Source organism: Oncorhynchus kisutch, linkage group LG4, assembly GCF_002021735.2.
Source record: "Oncorhynchus kisutch isolate 150728-3 linkage group LG4, Okis_V2, whole genome shotgun sequence".
NCBI classification, from domain to species: domain Eukaryota; kingdom Metazoa; phylum Chordata; class Actinopteri; order Salmoniformes; family Salmonidae; genus Oncorhynchus; species Oncorhynchus kisutch.
This window is the reverse complement of record NC_034177.2, coordinates 61928270-61943129: the sequence shown is the minus strand read 5'-3', so window position 1 is coordinate 61943129 and position 14860 is coordinate 61928270. Positions and strand designations below refer to the sequence as shown.

At 41.4% G+C, this 14860-nt stretch overlaps 1 protein-coding gene across 1 annotated transcript in view; it reads left to right on the top strand.

The window, feature by feature from the left end:
• LOC109888948 (kinase non-catalytic C-lobe domain-containing protein 1) overlaps positions 1-14860 on the top strand; it is a 50879-nt gene that overhangs the window by 26206 nt on the left and 9813 nt on the right. Inside the window, exons 3-9 of the mRNA XM_031823377.1 lie at positions 3032-3391; positions 7612-7705; positions 7801-7898; positions 9472-9671; positions 10319-10432; positions 13492-13639; positions 13992-14165. Of these exons, the coding sequence (XP_031679237.1) occupies positions 3068-3391; positions 7612-7705; positions 7801-7898; positions 9472-9671; positions 10319-10432; positions 13492-13639; positions 13992-14165 (1152 nt within the window). The 5' untranslated portion in view covers positions 3032-3067. The remainder of the gene's footprint in view (positions 1-3031; positions 3392-7611; positions 7706-7800; positions 7899-9471; positions 9672-10318; positions 10433-13491; positions 13640-13991; positions 14166-14860) is intronic.

Here is a 14860-nt window from a genome sequence, read left to right as displayed (position 1 = left end):
GACACATTGGTGCAGCTGGTTTTCGGGTTAAATGTGTGGGTGTAAAGAAGTGCGGCTTGGTGGGTCATGTTTCGGAGGACGCATGACTCGACCCGTTGGGGAGTTGCAGCGATGAGATAAGATCGTAATCACAAAATTGGGGAGACTAAAAGGGGTCAAATTACAACAACAAAAATGCTTTGAAGTATTAGGGTTTTAGATTTGCCAGAGGTGGCACGAGACCAGAGGTGGCAGAGCGGAGTGCTCGGGTTGGGGTGTAGGGTTTGTTGAGCATAGCCTGAAGGTAAGGGAGGGGCAGTTCTTCTTGCTTCTCCATTGGATAGTACCATGGTCTTGTGGTGGATGCAAACTTTGACTGGAAGCCAGTGGAGTGTGCAGGGGTGTGACATGGGAGAACTTTGGAAGGTTGAACACCAGGTGGGCTGCAGCGTTCCGGATAAGTTGCATGGGTTTGATGGCACAAGCGGGGAGCCCAGCCAACAGCGAGTTGCAGTAGTCCAGACGGGAGATGACAAGTGCCTCAATTAGGACATGCTCCACTTCCTGTGTAAGGTAGAGTCGTACTCTACGAATGTTATAAAGCATGAACCTGCAGGATTGAGTCACTGCTTTGATGTTTGCAGATAATAACAGGGTGTTGTCTAGGGTCACGCCAATGTTCTTTGCACTCTGGAAGGGGGACACCGTGGAGTTGTCAACCACAATGGAGAGGTCTTTGAGCAGCCAGGCCTTTCTCGGGAGGAAGAGCAGGTCTGTCTTGTCGAGGTTGAGCTTGAGGTGGTGGGCCGACATCCAAGCTGAGATATCTGGCAGGCATGCAGAGATGTGTGTCGCCACCTGAGTGTCAGAAGGGGGGGAAGGAGAAAAGTAGTTGTGTGTCATCCGCATAGCAATGATAGGAGAGGATATGACAGAGACAAGTATCTTGGTGGATAGAGAGAAGAGGGCCTAGAACCGAGCCCTGGGAGGCACCAGCAGTGAGAGGACATGGTGCAGACACAGATCCTCTCCATGTCACCTGGAGCGGCCTGCCAGGTAGGATGCAATCCAAAAGTGTGTAGAGCCTGAAACGCCCAGCCCTGAGAGGGTGGAGAGGAGGATCTGATGGTTCACAGTGTTGAAGGTAATGGATAGATTTAGGAGGATGAGAACAGGATAGAGATTTAGCTTTGGCAGTGTGGAGAGCCTCCGTCACACAGAGAAGAGCAGTCTGTTGAGTGACTCGTTTTGAAGTCTGCCTGGTTAGGGTCAAGAACATTGTTCTGAGTGAGATATCGAAAGAGTTGGTCAGAAACAGCACACTCAAGTTTTTTGGAAAGAAAATAAATAAGGGCTACCGGTCTGTAGTTTGACGTCACAGGAGTCAAGTAGGAAATAAATTAATCGAAGGCAGACGTCAGGGCGTTGAAGTCACCAAGTACGAATAGCGGTAAGCCATCGTCAGGAAATTAGCTTACCAAGGTGTCAAGCTCATTGAGGAACTCTAAGGGCACCTGGTGGGCGATAGATGACAACAATGTTAAGCTTAAGTGGACAAGTGACCGTGACAGCGTAGAATTCAAATGAGGAGATGGGCAGGTGAGACAGGAGAAAATAAATACACATTTCCAAAAGGTCAAGGGACTGAAGGGCAGCATAGGCTGAGATGAACTAGGTGTTCTTGACCGCAGATCGGCAGTCCCAAACGCTGCCCGAGACCAGGAATTCCACATGGGTTGTGCGCGCAGGGTACACTAAATTAGAAGGGTTGCAGCCAAGGGGTGGGGAGCGTCTGTAAAGCCTACAGGGGGAGGAGCGAATTAGGATAGAAAACACACACATAGTTGCCAAAGCTACAAAATAGCTAATTGAGATTGAGAATAACTAGGTAAAATACTCAAGGGAGACAGTGGTGTGGAGCCTTCCTCTCGTAACACTGCAGAACAACTTGGCAGAACCCTCTCTGTTTTGGCGACAATCTTAGTTCAGCGACGAGACCGCTGCTTACAGCTGCCGCTTTGAAAACTGGCGAGACTGAAGTACTAATTGCTAATTGCCTTGCAAAGGTGAAGAGCACACAAGCACACCTCCCGATACTAATTGCTGATTGCCTAGGAGAGGTGAAACCGCTCCAATACAGCCACTGATTACCAAAACAACAACAGTCACAAATTGCCCTGCCCCTTAATCCTGGTTGATGTGTCAACAATCATCTGCAAGTTAATAGCATTCAGCAGTTCACACACTAAGTAGGCGACTGGGAAGACAGGCAGCACTTAAAGGCGATGGCCCTAGCTAGCAAAAACAAAGACAGTAATTATACTCATAATGTAGATATCAGGAGTCCTCTAGCAATATAATTTAGCACCATTACTTCACAACTGTCATTACAGTTACCATTACTTCACAACTGTCATCGCTGTTAGCATTATGATAAATGTCTGTGAGATGACGTAGTTAGATGAAGTTGTATACTGTAGCGAGATGTTGTGACAAATCCAGCAGTTGAATCAAGTTGTTAGGAGAATGATTGGCAGTTGGATTAAGTTGTTAAGAGCAGTTTATTCAAGATGGCTCAAATCATGCTGTGATGTTACAATGATCTCCTCAGCTGGAGAGAGTTGTTGTGGAAACAGGCACAGGCACAGTCACTTCCTTTCCATCTACACGCGCCAATACATACAATTAGCATAATGCACACTCAAACAGACGCCTAAAGACCCATTGGTAACAAACACTGCACACTTGCACACACCTTCAGTTTCACACAAAATACTTTGTGAGATGATAAATCAGAGCAAAAATAGTCTGCTCACACTGGAAGGTGGAGGACGCCCGTGATGCAGAATCAAACAATATAACAAGGTTAGCGTTTAACAGCATACCATATAACAAATTTAATAGAGCCTTTCACCAAAAGAAAGCTTCAGCCTTGCGAGAATTCCACCTCTCAAATTCTCTGCTCACACAGATGTGTGCATGAACACACACACGGACTACCTGACCCATCCATTTTCTCTCTCTTCCTGCTCTGCCATGTTTCCTGGTCCAGGATTGAGAGCTGCTGAGTGTTTGGTTAAGGGGGCTTATGGAGAGTGCCGAGCATCCAGTGGGGGGCGGCGATGAAAGCCCCTCTGAAGCTGACTCTCTATGGGGGACGGACGAGCCACTGAGGGTGGGCCACCGAGGCCAGATGAGCCCTGACTGCTGCGAGGACATGGAGGACACAGAATCTCTGGTGTCTCATTGTCTCCTCTCCCCCAGCTCAGGAGCAGAGGAGTCCAGCCACAGCCACAGCCCAGCCTGGGCCCTGGCCTTCTATGGAGGGGACTGTTTTAGTCAGGATGTGGTGGAATATGCTAGGAACTTGGGACAGCATAGTGAGTCCCCGTGCCTGGAGCTGAAAACACAGGTGGGTAACCTGGGAGGAAAAGCTATTGAGCTTAAATATAATAGACTAGCTATGAGTGATGACAGACCATACATATACCATGGTCTCAATGTTTGGAATAGTGATTTTTTTGTAAATGTGTAAATATGTGACTCTCATTTTAGAAGACGTGGTAAATGTATACTGTCTGATACTTCAAAGATCAACATGATTAGTTACTACTTTCTACCAAATGGTACATAATGAAAAAGTTACATGCATCTGAAATAAACAATAATTCGTTTTTATATCATAATTATGTGAATATCTATATAAATGCCAGAAAAACAAGCAGACTAAAATAAAGCGAAATCATGTTTAATGTTTAAGGCAAGTAGTGTCATTGCTTAAGGCTGTTCTAATTCTACTGTTCAACATTCACTAAATGCTCACTATATTCAAAGGACTACTCTCTCTTTAAAATTGATTTTTATCCAGGTAGTGTTTGTTGCATTGCAGCCAATGATGAAGCTGTATTCATTTCATTATGGCATTACGGTAATGCCAATTACATAGGAGTGGCACTTTTGATATAAAGCATGCCCTTTCTATTAGTCTCATTTAAAATGAATGGATTGAATGATGACCTATTGTAGTCTGAGCATGCACAAAATAGTATCATTGACATAATTTACTATGAATAATTAACTAATTTACTAATGAATAATTAATTGGTAATTACACTTTCAGTCAAACTCCATGTTTGGATAAGTGCATGCATTTCATGAAAAAGCTATGAGATTATTAGTTAAAACCAAGCAAAACAACATTATTAGCTGAAGCAAATCAGCATATAATCATGATTTGAGGCGAATAGGAAGAGAGTTTGAGGTTTTAGGGTAATTGGCACGTTATTTTCTCCATATCTATCTACCCTTCGACATAAAAGTCATTATCATGTGTAATAGAATAATGATGGTCTGTCCTCTCTGTATGCTTTGATGGTAATTATGTACGTTTTTACCTGCTCCTTCAGTGGAATAGTCTGACCTTAATAGACCGACTGTCTTTGAAAAGCAACAAATCCCTTTGAAAACGGCCTATGTGGCATCGATATGAGTCCGAAACAGTTATTCTAGTGTCAAAATGTACTACAAAGTGTAAATAGTCAGTCATCAAGTCAGTCTTGTCCATTTGCCCACTAACATGGGGGTGAACAGCGGTGTTGTTTGCTCTCTATCAAATTGCATAGACAGTGAGACAGACCTGCCCGGCAGCTCCGACTTTGTTTACATAAGACAAGTCACACATATATTTACTTCAGAAATAAGAGCACCAAAATCCTTAATGTAAACTTGTGCAACAAAAACATCCTCTGCAAAAACGTCAAAATTAATTACAGATTTATTGAGTTACATTAGATTCATTTTGATGATCTGAAATAGGCTTATGCGTCTACGGTGTCTCATGGGGAAAAAAACATAATTAACCAAACGCGGAATCGGTCAGGAAACACACCTCCAAGACTGAAATCTTGTTTTTCGAATGAGCAACACATAAACATGCGTGCTAATCAGCGTGTTCAGTGGCTCTTTAAGAGCCATGGGTCCATATCGGTGTTATATTGTACTCTAACGCCCTGTTTCCATTGGCACTTTGAAGTTAACCCGGGTTGGGCTAGTCTTGGATGGCTAGATCGAATTATGTTTCCACCACAGCCTTCAGAAACGAGAAATTATGTCATGTTGCTAGGTAACCAATATGTGACTGCAGCTGGTTTCGCAAATGTTGCTAGCTAGCTTTTAATTCCCTCTAGCCATGCTGTAACTAACATTACCCCATACTCATGCCAGTGAGACTCAGAGCCATGTATTTAGCTTGCTAACATTAGCTAGCTAAACAGTATTGTCACTAGCGTAACAGGCTAGCTAGCTAGCTTAATTCCTACCTTGCTTGCCACTGCTTTGGCTATTAGCTAGCTAGCTAACCAAGCAAACCAGACAGGTTTGATATAATGTAGCTAGCTAGCTTTCAATACGACCTGGCCTGCTAAAACTCACATTACAAACTCACAAACCCACATTAGCTAGCTAACTCGCTTGTTTCAACTCTGATTTGCTAGCTAACGCTAGGTAGCTAGTATTCGAGGGCTGACTATTCTCATACATTTTTGCAATACACAAACTTTTATGAAGGGTCCAGCTATGGTGGTAATTCGTGTAATGTCTGACTACTGCAGTACTGATTGTCTATGTGCTAGCTACCAGCAACAAGCCCAGACGAGCAAGCTAAAAGTTGTCAGCACCCAGTAGTGATCAGCCGGACTGTGTTAAATATTTAGGAATACATCTGTCAAAAAACCACTTAGTCAGACAACATTTGAATTTCTCCCCTAAAATTAAGAGAACTAAAATTATATGTAATAATTGGCTACAAAGAGATCTTTCTATACTTGGGAGAGTACTTCTGTCCAAGGCAGAGGGACTGTCTCGTTTTGTGTACACCTCATTATCATTATGTGTAAATCCAGCTACTTGTAAAGAGATCAATAAGACCTTTCTTGACTTCATCTGGAAAAATAAGTCTCACAAACTAAAAAAACATGTCCTTTCTAACCATAGAGCTGAAGGCGGTCTAGAAGTGTTGGACTTTGTTGACATAAATAACACTTTCAAGATAAACTGGTTGAAAAAATGTTTGCTCGATACTGATTCAATATGGTATTTCATGCCAAATAATGTGTTTAATAAATTGGGAGGTCTTCAATTTTTACTGAAATGTAATTATATTCCTGAAAGATTACCTGCTAAATTGGCTAGGTTTCACCATCAAGCTTTACTGGCATGGAAAATATGTTTCCTGCACAATTTTTCCCCTCATAAAGCTCTTTTGTGGAATAATTCAGACATAACTGTAAGGAATAAGTCATTGTTCTACCCCAGCTGGCATGAGAGGAATATTGACTTTGTCCTTGATATTTTCGGCAACAAGGGTAATATTCTCACATATGAACAATTTATAACATTGAAAGAGTTTCCAATACCTTTCAGAGAGTTTATTTATGTGATCAAAGCCGTTCCCAGTGGTCTAACTACACTTATGAAAAGTCATCTTAATTTTGAGAATGATCAATGTTTATCCAGAACTCAGATTGGAAATCTTGTTGTAATAAATATATAAGACAAATTCTTCATTCACAAAACCAACTTACACAGAGAGGAAAGTTTTTCTGGACCATGCTTATTCCTGACATTGTCTGGAAAAATGCATGGTTAAGACCTTACAAATACTGTATACCAAACAAAGTTAAGAAAGTGCACTTCAACGTTTTGCATAAGATATATCCATGTAATTCTATGATGTCCAAATTTGTGGCTATTGATGATATCTGCGTTTTCTGTGAAAAAGAAGGTGAGAATCTGTCTCACTTGTTCTTTGAATGTACATTTGTGTCTGAATTTTGGGAAAACCTTGCAAAGTACTTATTTACCATTATGAACACTGCCTATAATTTTAACATAAAATATATAATATGTTACAATTGCAATGATAACAAAACCACTGAAATGATTGTTATTTTTGATAGAATTTTTCTGATTGAATTATCTTATTAAAACACTAACCCTAGTGAATAACAAAAAGAATAACATCTTCATTAATCATTATAATAAGATATTTTCAGAGTGAATATAATTGCACTTAAATAGTTTATTTTTTTGTATTTGATTTATATTTCTGTATGTTTGAGCATTGTTAATACCTGTGTTTGGTTTGCTAGACATGTTTGATGTAGCAATGTAAGTTGATTTTTGTATTATGAATAATAAAAAAGTAGTGATCAGCCGGTGGTTGCATAGTAACGGCGTCACCAACCTGAATTCGAATCGAGCTGGCACCGGTTATGAAACTGAGCTACGCTGGTCTGGGGTTCCCTCGACCCAGCTTGATTTTGAGAATTCCATTCGAGCCAGCTCTAATTTGGCCTTCATTTGAAGTGTCAGTGGAAACGGGGCTTAAAAGGCTCTTTGTGTACTGTATATACACCTTTGGGAAAATGGTTAATAATGGGTTATTCGGCTATCCCTGCTACGACAACATTTTCACCCAACGAAAAACCGAAACTTTGGGGAAAAGGTTCTACCTGTGAACAAAAAATAAGGGTTCCTCCAGGGATAGCCAAAGAACTCGTGACAGTTCTAAAGTGTACGATCTGAATGGCTTGGTGTCTACTTTGTTTTATGTATTAAATGTTCTACTTGTAGGAGCTTCAACAGCAGCTTATGATCGAGAAGAAGAGTCTGAAAAAGACCAGACATTTCTACCAAAAGCTGCTCCATCAAGAGAGAAAAAACAAACGTACCAATCAATCCCTCATAACTTTTACAATTTATACTATAGGGTTTATACATAGAGAAATAAACACACCATTTCAATGTGTTTTTCTGCTGAAGGTTCGGATGCTAGATTGATGCTGTCCAAACTCAAAGTCCAGCTTGAGGAGTTGAGGTCCAAAGTGGAGTTTCTAGACTCTATAAAGAAATATCTGGAGGTGCGGACAGGTTGAACAGAAATAATCCCCAAATACTAACACAAAGCAGGCATAAAGTGCCTTCGGAAATCATTCAGACCCCTTTACTTTTTCCACATTTTGTTACGTTACAGCTTTCATCTAAAATTGATTAAATAAAACACGTCTTCAATCTACACACAATACTGTATAATGACAAAGTGAAAACAGATTTTTAGAAATGTTTGCAAATAAAAATGGATACCTTATTTACATAAATATTCAGACCCTTTGCTATGAGACTCCAAGGTGCATCCTGTTTCCATTGATCATCCTTGAGATGTTTCTACAACTTGATTGGAGTCCACCTGTGGTCAATTCAATTTATTGGACATGATTTGGAAAGGCACACACCTGTCTATATTAAGGTCCCACAGTTGACAGTGCATGTCAGAGCAAAAACCAAGCCATGAGGTTGAAGGAAATGTCCATAGAGCGCAGAGAGGATTGTGTCGAGGCACAGCCAAACTGAGCAATTGGGGGAGAAGGACCTTGATCAGGGAGGTGACGAAGACAGAGTTCCCCTGTGGAGAAGGACAACCATCTCTGCAGCAGTCCACAAATCAGGCCTTTATGGTAGTGACCAGACAGAAGCCACTCCTCAGTAAAAGGCAAATGACAGCCCGCTTGGAGTTTGCCAAAAGGTACCTGAAGACTCTCACACCATGAGAAACAGGATTCTTTGGTCTGATGAAACCAAGATTGAAGTCTTTGGTCTGACTGTCAAGTGTCAGGTCTGGAGGAAACCTGGCACCATCCCTACGGTGAAGCATGGTGGTGGCAGCATCATGCTGTGGGGATGTTTTTCAGCGGCAGGGACTGGGAGACTAGTCAGGATTGAGAGAAAGATGAATGGAGCAAAGTACAGAGAGAATCTTGATTCAAATCTGCTCCAGAGTGCTCAGTACCTCAGACAGGGGCCAAGGTTCACCTTCCCACAGGAAAAAAAAACCTAAGCGCACAGCCATAACAACGCATGAGTGGCTTCCTGACACGTCTCTGAATGTCCTTGAGTGGCCCAACCATTGCATGGACTTAAATCCGATCAAACATCTTTTGGAGAGACCTGAAAATAGCTGTGCAGCGACGCTTTCCATCCAACCTGACAGATCTTGAGAGGATCTGCTGAGAAAAATGGGAGAAACTCCCATAATACAGGTGTGCCAAGCTTGTAGCGTCATACCCAAGAAGACTCGAGGCCAAAGGTGCTTCAACAAAGTACTGAGTAAAGGGTCTGAATACTTAAGTAAATGTGATATCTTAGTTTTTAATTGTAATAAATTTGCAAAAAATTCTAAACTGTTTTTGCTTTGTCATTAAGAGATAGTGTGTGTGTAGCTTGATAAGGAGAAAACGATTTAATACATTTTAGAATAAGACTGTAACGTAACAAAATGTGGATAAAGTCAAGGGGTCTGAATACTTTCCGAACTGCACTGTACACTCCATATCGCGGATTGTTTGCTGGTTCTGATTGGTTGTTGGTTCAAATCATTGATTGGTTACTGGTTCTGATGGGTTGTGGTTCATATCTCTGCCTGGTTGTTTTGGTCAGGTTCTGAGTGTGGATCAATGGGGTGTGGATGTGTCCCTCCTTCCCTCCCTGGCAGCCTCTGATCCAGGGAGCCCTCTGGATCTCCAGCCCTCAGAGGAGCCTGCCGTGTTGGGATTGGTGTCTTTGTCTGGGGCAGGGACAGGGAAGAGCAGCCTGCAGGCCGCCACACCCCTGGATTTCATGTCCTACCTCTATGCCAGGTAACACTAACTATATAACAGGTTACAGTAAAATGTTTAGGTTAAAATAATAATATTAAACCCATGAGTGTGATTAACGGTGTATTAGCAAGTATGGTTTAAATCAGAGCTTCCCTATTCCCGTTCTGGAGGGCCGAAACACTTGTTTTTTGTTTCTACCTTGTAGTTAATTGCACTTACCTGGTGTCCCAAGTCTGAATCAGTCCCTGATTTAAAAGGGTGAAAACCAGAGGTCTTTTGGCCCTCCAGGACCGGAATTGTAGCCTCGCAAAGCCGCCTTATCCTGCAAGCTTACATAAAATGTTGCACGGATATCGTTTTATGTAAGCTTGCAGGGTCAGTCAGCTTTGAAGCTGCTGGAAGTGGGCAGCCCTGTTTTAAATGGTGGCCCTCTAGTGGTCAATGTGTTAAACTGAGCATCACAGTTTACTGTCCATCATCATGCCTTTGATTGCTGAGAAAATGTAACATTTAATTTATACCTACATAGGGCACAATAAGACATGTCTGTTTATTTATATCTGTGTTCAAATGTTTTTCACAGATTTTTGTCCTAATTCGTTTATACCTGTTGTGTGGTGCAATCGCTTAGATATTGCATTCAACAGATACGAAACTGAAATCTTTTCTAACTCCTCCTCTGACAGAAATGCTCCATTGGAGGGTTATATCCAACAGTTCCTGTACACTTACCGCTATTTCTGTACCCCTCAAGAACTCCTTCAGTTCCTGATGGGCAAATTCACCAGTGCAGCAGCAGGGTATGTAGGCTACTATCGCCGAAATGGAAACGGACATAAAACAAAATAGATTTTCATGCTCTTTCGATGGTGGCCTGACACCCTGTGTTTGCTTAGAAATATAATTGGAATGTCCGTTCTAGTCATTGTGTTTCTTTGGTTTTGATTCTGTGGAATGAATGTCTGGTCTAATAATTGTCTATGGTAAAATGCTAATTAAAGAAAATAATAAGAAAATGTTTGGCCACTTGTAAAATAAAAATGAAGCCAAATTGGCAGTACTACTATAACTGTCTATCATAAATAGCTGCTGGAAAATGTGGCGAAACAGCATTTGCCCCAGTACTTTTCTCAGCACATTTCTGCTTCTTAGTTCAAAATGAACCTGCCATTGTAAACTATTGAAGATTACACGCAGAAAAGTCGTGCTATTTGTATTTGAGCAATATGATTGGCCGTTCACTCAAGAATCACTAGGCTTTTGAACCTGTAGTGCCACCTCTGCTTCCATAACTTTAGATTGAGGTCAAATAAGAAAACTGTTAACATGGGCTTGTTTAAAACAAGGATCACATTTTTGCACAACTATAATTATGTTGGCATGAATGCTGCCTTTGAAAATGAGCTACATTCGATCATACTTTTCTTATTCATTTTACTTCATGAGAATTTGACAATGGTTTAACATTGATAACATAATTCAAAACCAGTAAGCTGCGATTGGGATAAGTCCAACATTCTTCCAGCATGTTTATGAATGTGTTACTTGAGTGTATGAATCCAGAATGGATGTCCTTTGTTGCAATAACTGATATTATCAGTTTGATTGAATAGGGCCATTCAATTTGCCAGCTTTTCCATTCCTTTCCATTGTTTCCTGCAATACATCATCATTCAAATTAAATAAAAATGTATTTGTATAGGATTTTTTACAAAAGGAAATTCATAACACATGAATTTCTGAAACCCACAGAAATAATTTGCTTTCCTAACCGTGTTGTCCATATTCTGCCTTTTTGCTCCCATCTCCTGAGAGAAGATCGCTCTGCCTTCATTTAAATTCTTCTATACATTTTTTGTCCTGTTTTCTTCATGGGCAAACAGTATATGCCTGTTCAGGATCCCCTTGCGATGGAAGTGTTTCCCACAGTCACATGATTTCTCTCCTGTGTGACACTTTATATGCATTTTAGGTATTTTATTTAACCTTTATTTAACTAGACAAGTCAGTTAAGAACAAATTCTTATTTACAATGACAGCCTACCGGGGAACAGTGGGTTAACTGCCTTGTTCAGGGGCAGAACGACAGATTTTACCATGTCAGCTCGGGGATTCGATCCAGCCAACCTTTTGGTTACTGGCTATCTGCCGCCCCATTAGGGACTCCTTGCGAGTGAAGCTTTTACCACAGTGACCGCAGCTAAATGTTTTCTCCCCTGTGAGTCATATGTTTTGTTAAGTTTCCCACATACTTTTTTTCTCGAAGTGAATCCTCAAGTGTGTCTTCAGCCTACCAATCACAGGGAAGCATTTGCCACAGTCAACTCAGCGGTCAGTTTTTTTTAGACGTGGTGCTGGGTTTTCTCAATGGTGTTTTTGTACACAGTGGAAGGTTAGGATCTAATGGTAGTTGAAGTCAAGTCCTACTGGGTCGCTACTTAAGACTGAGCTGTGACTGGAGGCATTGTTTTTGATTATCTGAAGGGTCACAGAGAATGTGGAGACCCATTGGGAGGGTCACGGTGCGAAAAGGTTTGCGATCCAATGGCTTAGTCACTCTCGGTCATCCTGATCACATTCCCTTTTCACACAGGCAGAAGTGAAATTGAGTCTTTGGTGTAAAGAACAACAAAAAATCCCTTGAAGCTGCTCTTCCTGCTGACTGGTCCTGAGTTCCTCCTGTTTCTCCTTAATCTGTGTGGGCTCTGTGTCCTCCTGCACGAGACTGGGTCCTGCTCACAGTGCTGCTGCTCAGGGGTAACCCCGTTAGAGACAGCAAGAGAGAACCAGGGGGAGTCTATTATACGACGTTTTATCTCCGGTCTGATCTGCAACAGTCTCCGCAGCTGGTCATTCTCCTCTTTAGATCAGGAAATCTACTCCTGGTACTCTGCTACCACTTTCTCTACTACTGCAAGAATCTCTATGGCAAGCGCCAATAACAAACGCTCATTCAGAAACATGCTCGGAGACTGGATTTTAGCCATTTAGAGTGGACCCTTGAGTACTTGTTTCAATGGATTCAAAGTTCACACAAGGAATGTTGAAAATCAAGACAAACCTGCCTCCAATTCTAGTTCTGTGGTTTCCTCTTCTTTTGTTTTTCATCAGTTGTAAAGCCCAGAATGAACAGCAGCGCCATCTGGATGGGTGTCTGTTCTGGGGTAGATGAGAACAAAAATGTGGATTGAGAAATGTTGTTCTAGAGCGGGGGTGTCTAACTTATTCCATGGAGTGCCTAGTGTTTCTGATTTTTGGTTTTCCCTTTCAATTAAGATCTAGACAACCAGGTGAGGAGATTTACTTACTAATTAGTGACCTCAATTCATCAATCTAGTTCAAGGGAGGAGCAAAAGCCTTCAGACAATCGGTCCTCCATGGAATGAGTTTGACAGGTGCTCTAGAGGAAGTTGGGTTCTGGGCTGGGATAGATAGCTGGAGGGAGTTGCAGACTCATGTCTAGCACACAGAGGGAGATAGAGTACAGACATATGTCCCCCCCCCCCTCCCCCTACAGTAGAGTTGGTCTCAAAACATGAAATCTTGTCACGACAAATCTAAGCCCAGGCCTGAATCACTTCTCAGAATGTCAGGCCTGACTCGGGCAGAAAATCAACTCTATTTTCAGGGGAATTCTGAAAAGTAGCTAGCCAGAATTAATGTTACTCTTTTGTAATAATGACAGCTTTTTTAACACCCCCCTCACCCACTATGTCTGATCTTAAAATACTTTAGGCTTGAATATAGCTCATTTTCATATTTTTAAATATGTTGAAGATAATCTATGTAACTAGAATGTCCGGTCTAGATATTCTATTTCTGTGCTTCTGTGTGATCTTCACATTCCTTTTTCTACCAGAGGTGATCCAGATGTGTCAGGGGACAGTGCTAAGGTGTACCACCGGAGTCTGGACGTGCTGCAAACCTGGCTGACTGACTACATAATGGTGGACTTCAGCCCCAAATCCAGCCTGCTGATGACCCTGGAAAACTTCCTCACCACTAAAGTAATTACAGAGCTGATCAATCATCAATTAATCACAAAAAAGCTCAAAACCGGTCACTCAAGAAATTAATCATCGGATTAATGTCTCAACTGGGCCGGCAGGAAGCCTAGCGGTTACGAGCGTTGGGCCAGTAACCAAAAGGTTGCTGGTTTGCTTGTCCGAGCCAAGTAGGTGAAAAATCTGTCTGTCCCACTTCATCCTAATTGCTCTGGATAAGAGCATCTGCTAAATTATGTAAATGTCAACTAATTAGCTAAATCTGTAGCAGTGTTGTTGCTCTTGTCTATTTTTCAGTGTTTAGCCATGCAATACTCTGAAGTAGGGTTTTTGTAATGATCTGGTTCTTATTTAGGTGTCTCCGTTAGACAGTAGAGGAGAGAGACTTTTGACCACTCTTCAGAGGTCTCCCAGGAAGAGGTGGAGCCAAGGCTGTGGGAGCCCAATCAGCATGCAGGAGGATGATGATGATGCACTGTCTGTCCATACCTCATGCAGAAAATCAGCTATTGAGTACTCTGGAAGGAAGGTCCATAAAAGGATTATTATGAGTGTACTATTATGTTGTTTTTCTTGCCAGAAAAGAAAATGGTTGCTTCAAAGTACTGAAAGTTTGTCTGACTCAAAAATAATCCATTTACACTATGTATTTCAACTGATGGGGACCATCAGAGCTGCTTTGTATTCATTACGTGCATTACGTGCATACTATGTTGCTTTAGCATCAAACATTGGCACCAAACGGAAGAAAAGAGACTGAATAAAGGAGGGACTACCTGGACTTGTCCAATAAGAACCACAGTGTGTGCCCTAATCAATACAGCGACGGTATATACAGTACCTTCAGAAAGTATTCATACCCCTTAACTCATTCCACATTTTGTTGTGTTACAGTCTGAGTTCAAAATCGATTAAATATATTGTTTTCTCTCACCCATCGAGACAAAATACCCACATAATGACCAAGTGAAAACATGTTTTTAGAAATGTTTGCAAATGTATTGAAAATGAGATACCGGGATATCTATTTTAAGTATTCACATTTACATAAGTATTCAATACATGTTAGAATCATCTTTGGCAGCGATTACAGCTGTGAGTCTTTCTTGGTAAGAGCTTTGCACACCTTGATTGTACAATATTTGCACATTGTTCTTTATCAAATTCTTTAAGCTCTGTGTAGTTGGTGGTTAATTATTGCTAGATAGCCATTTTCAAGTCTTG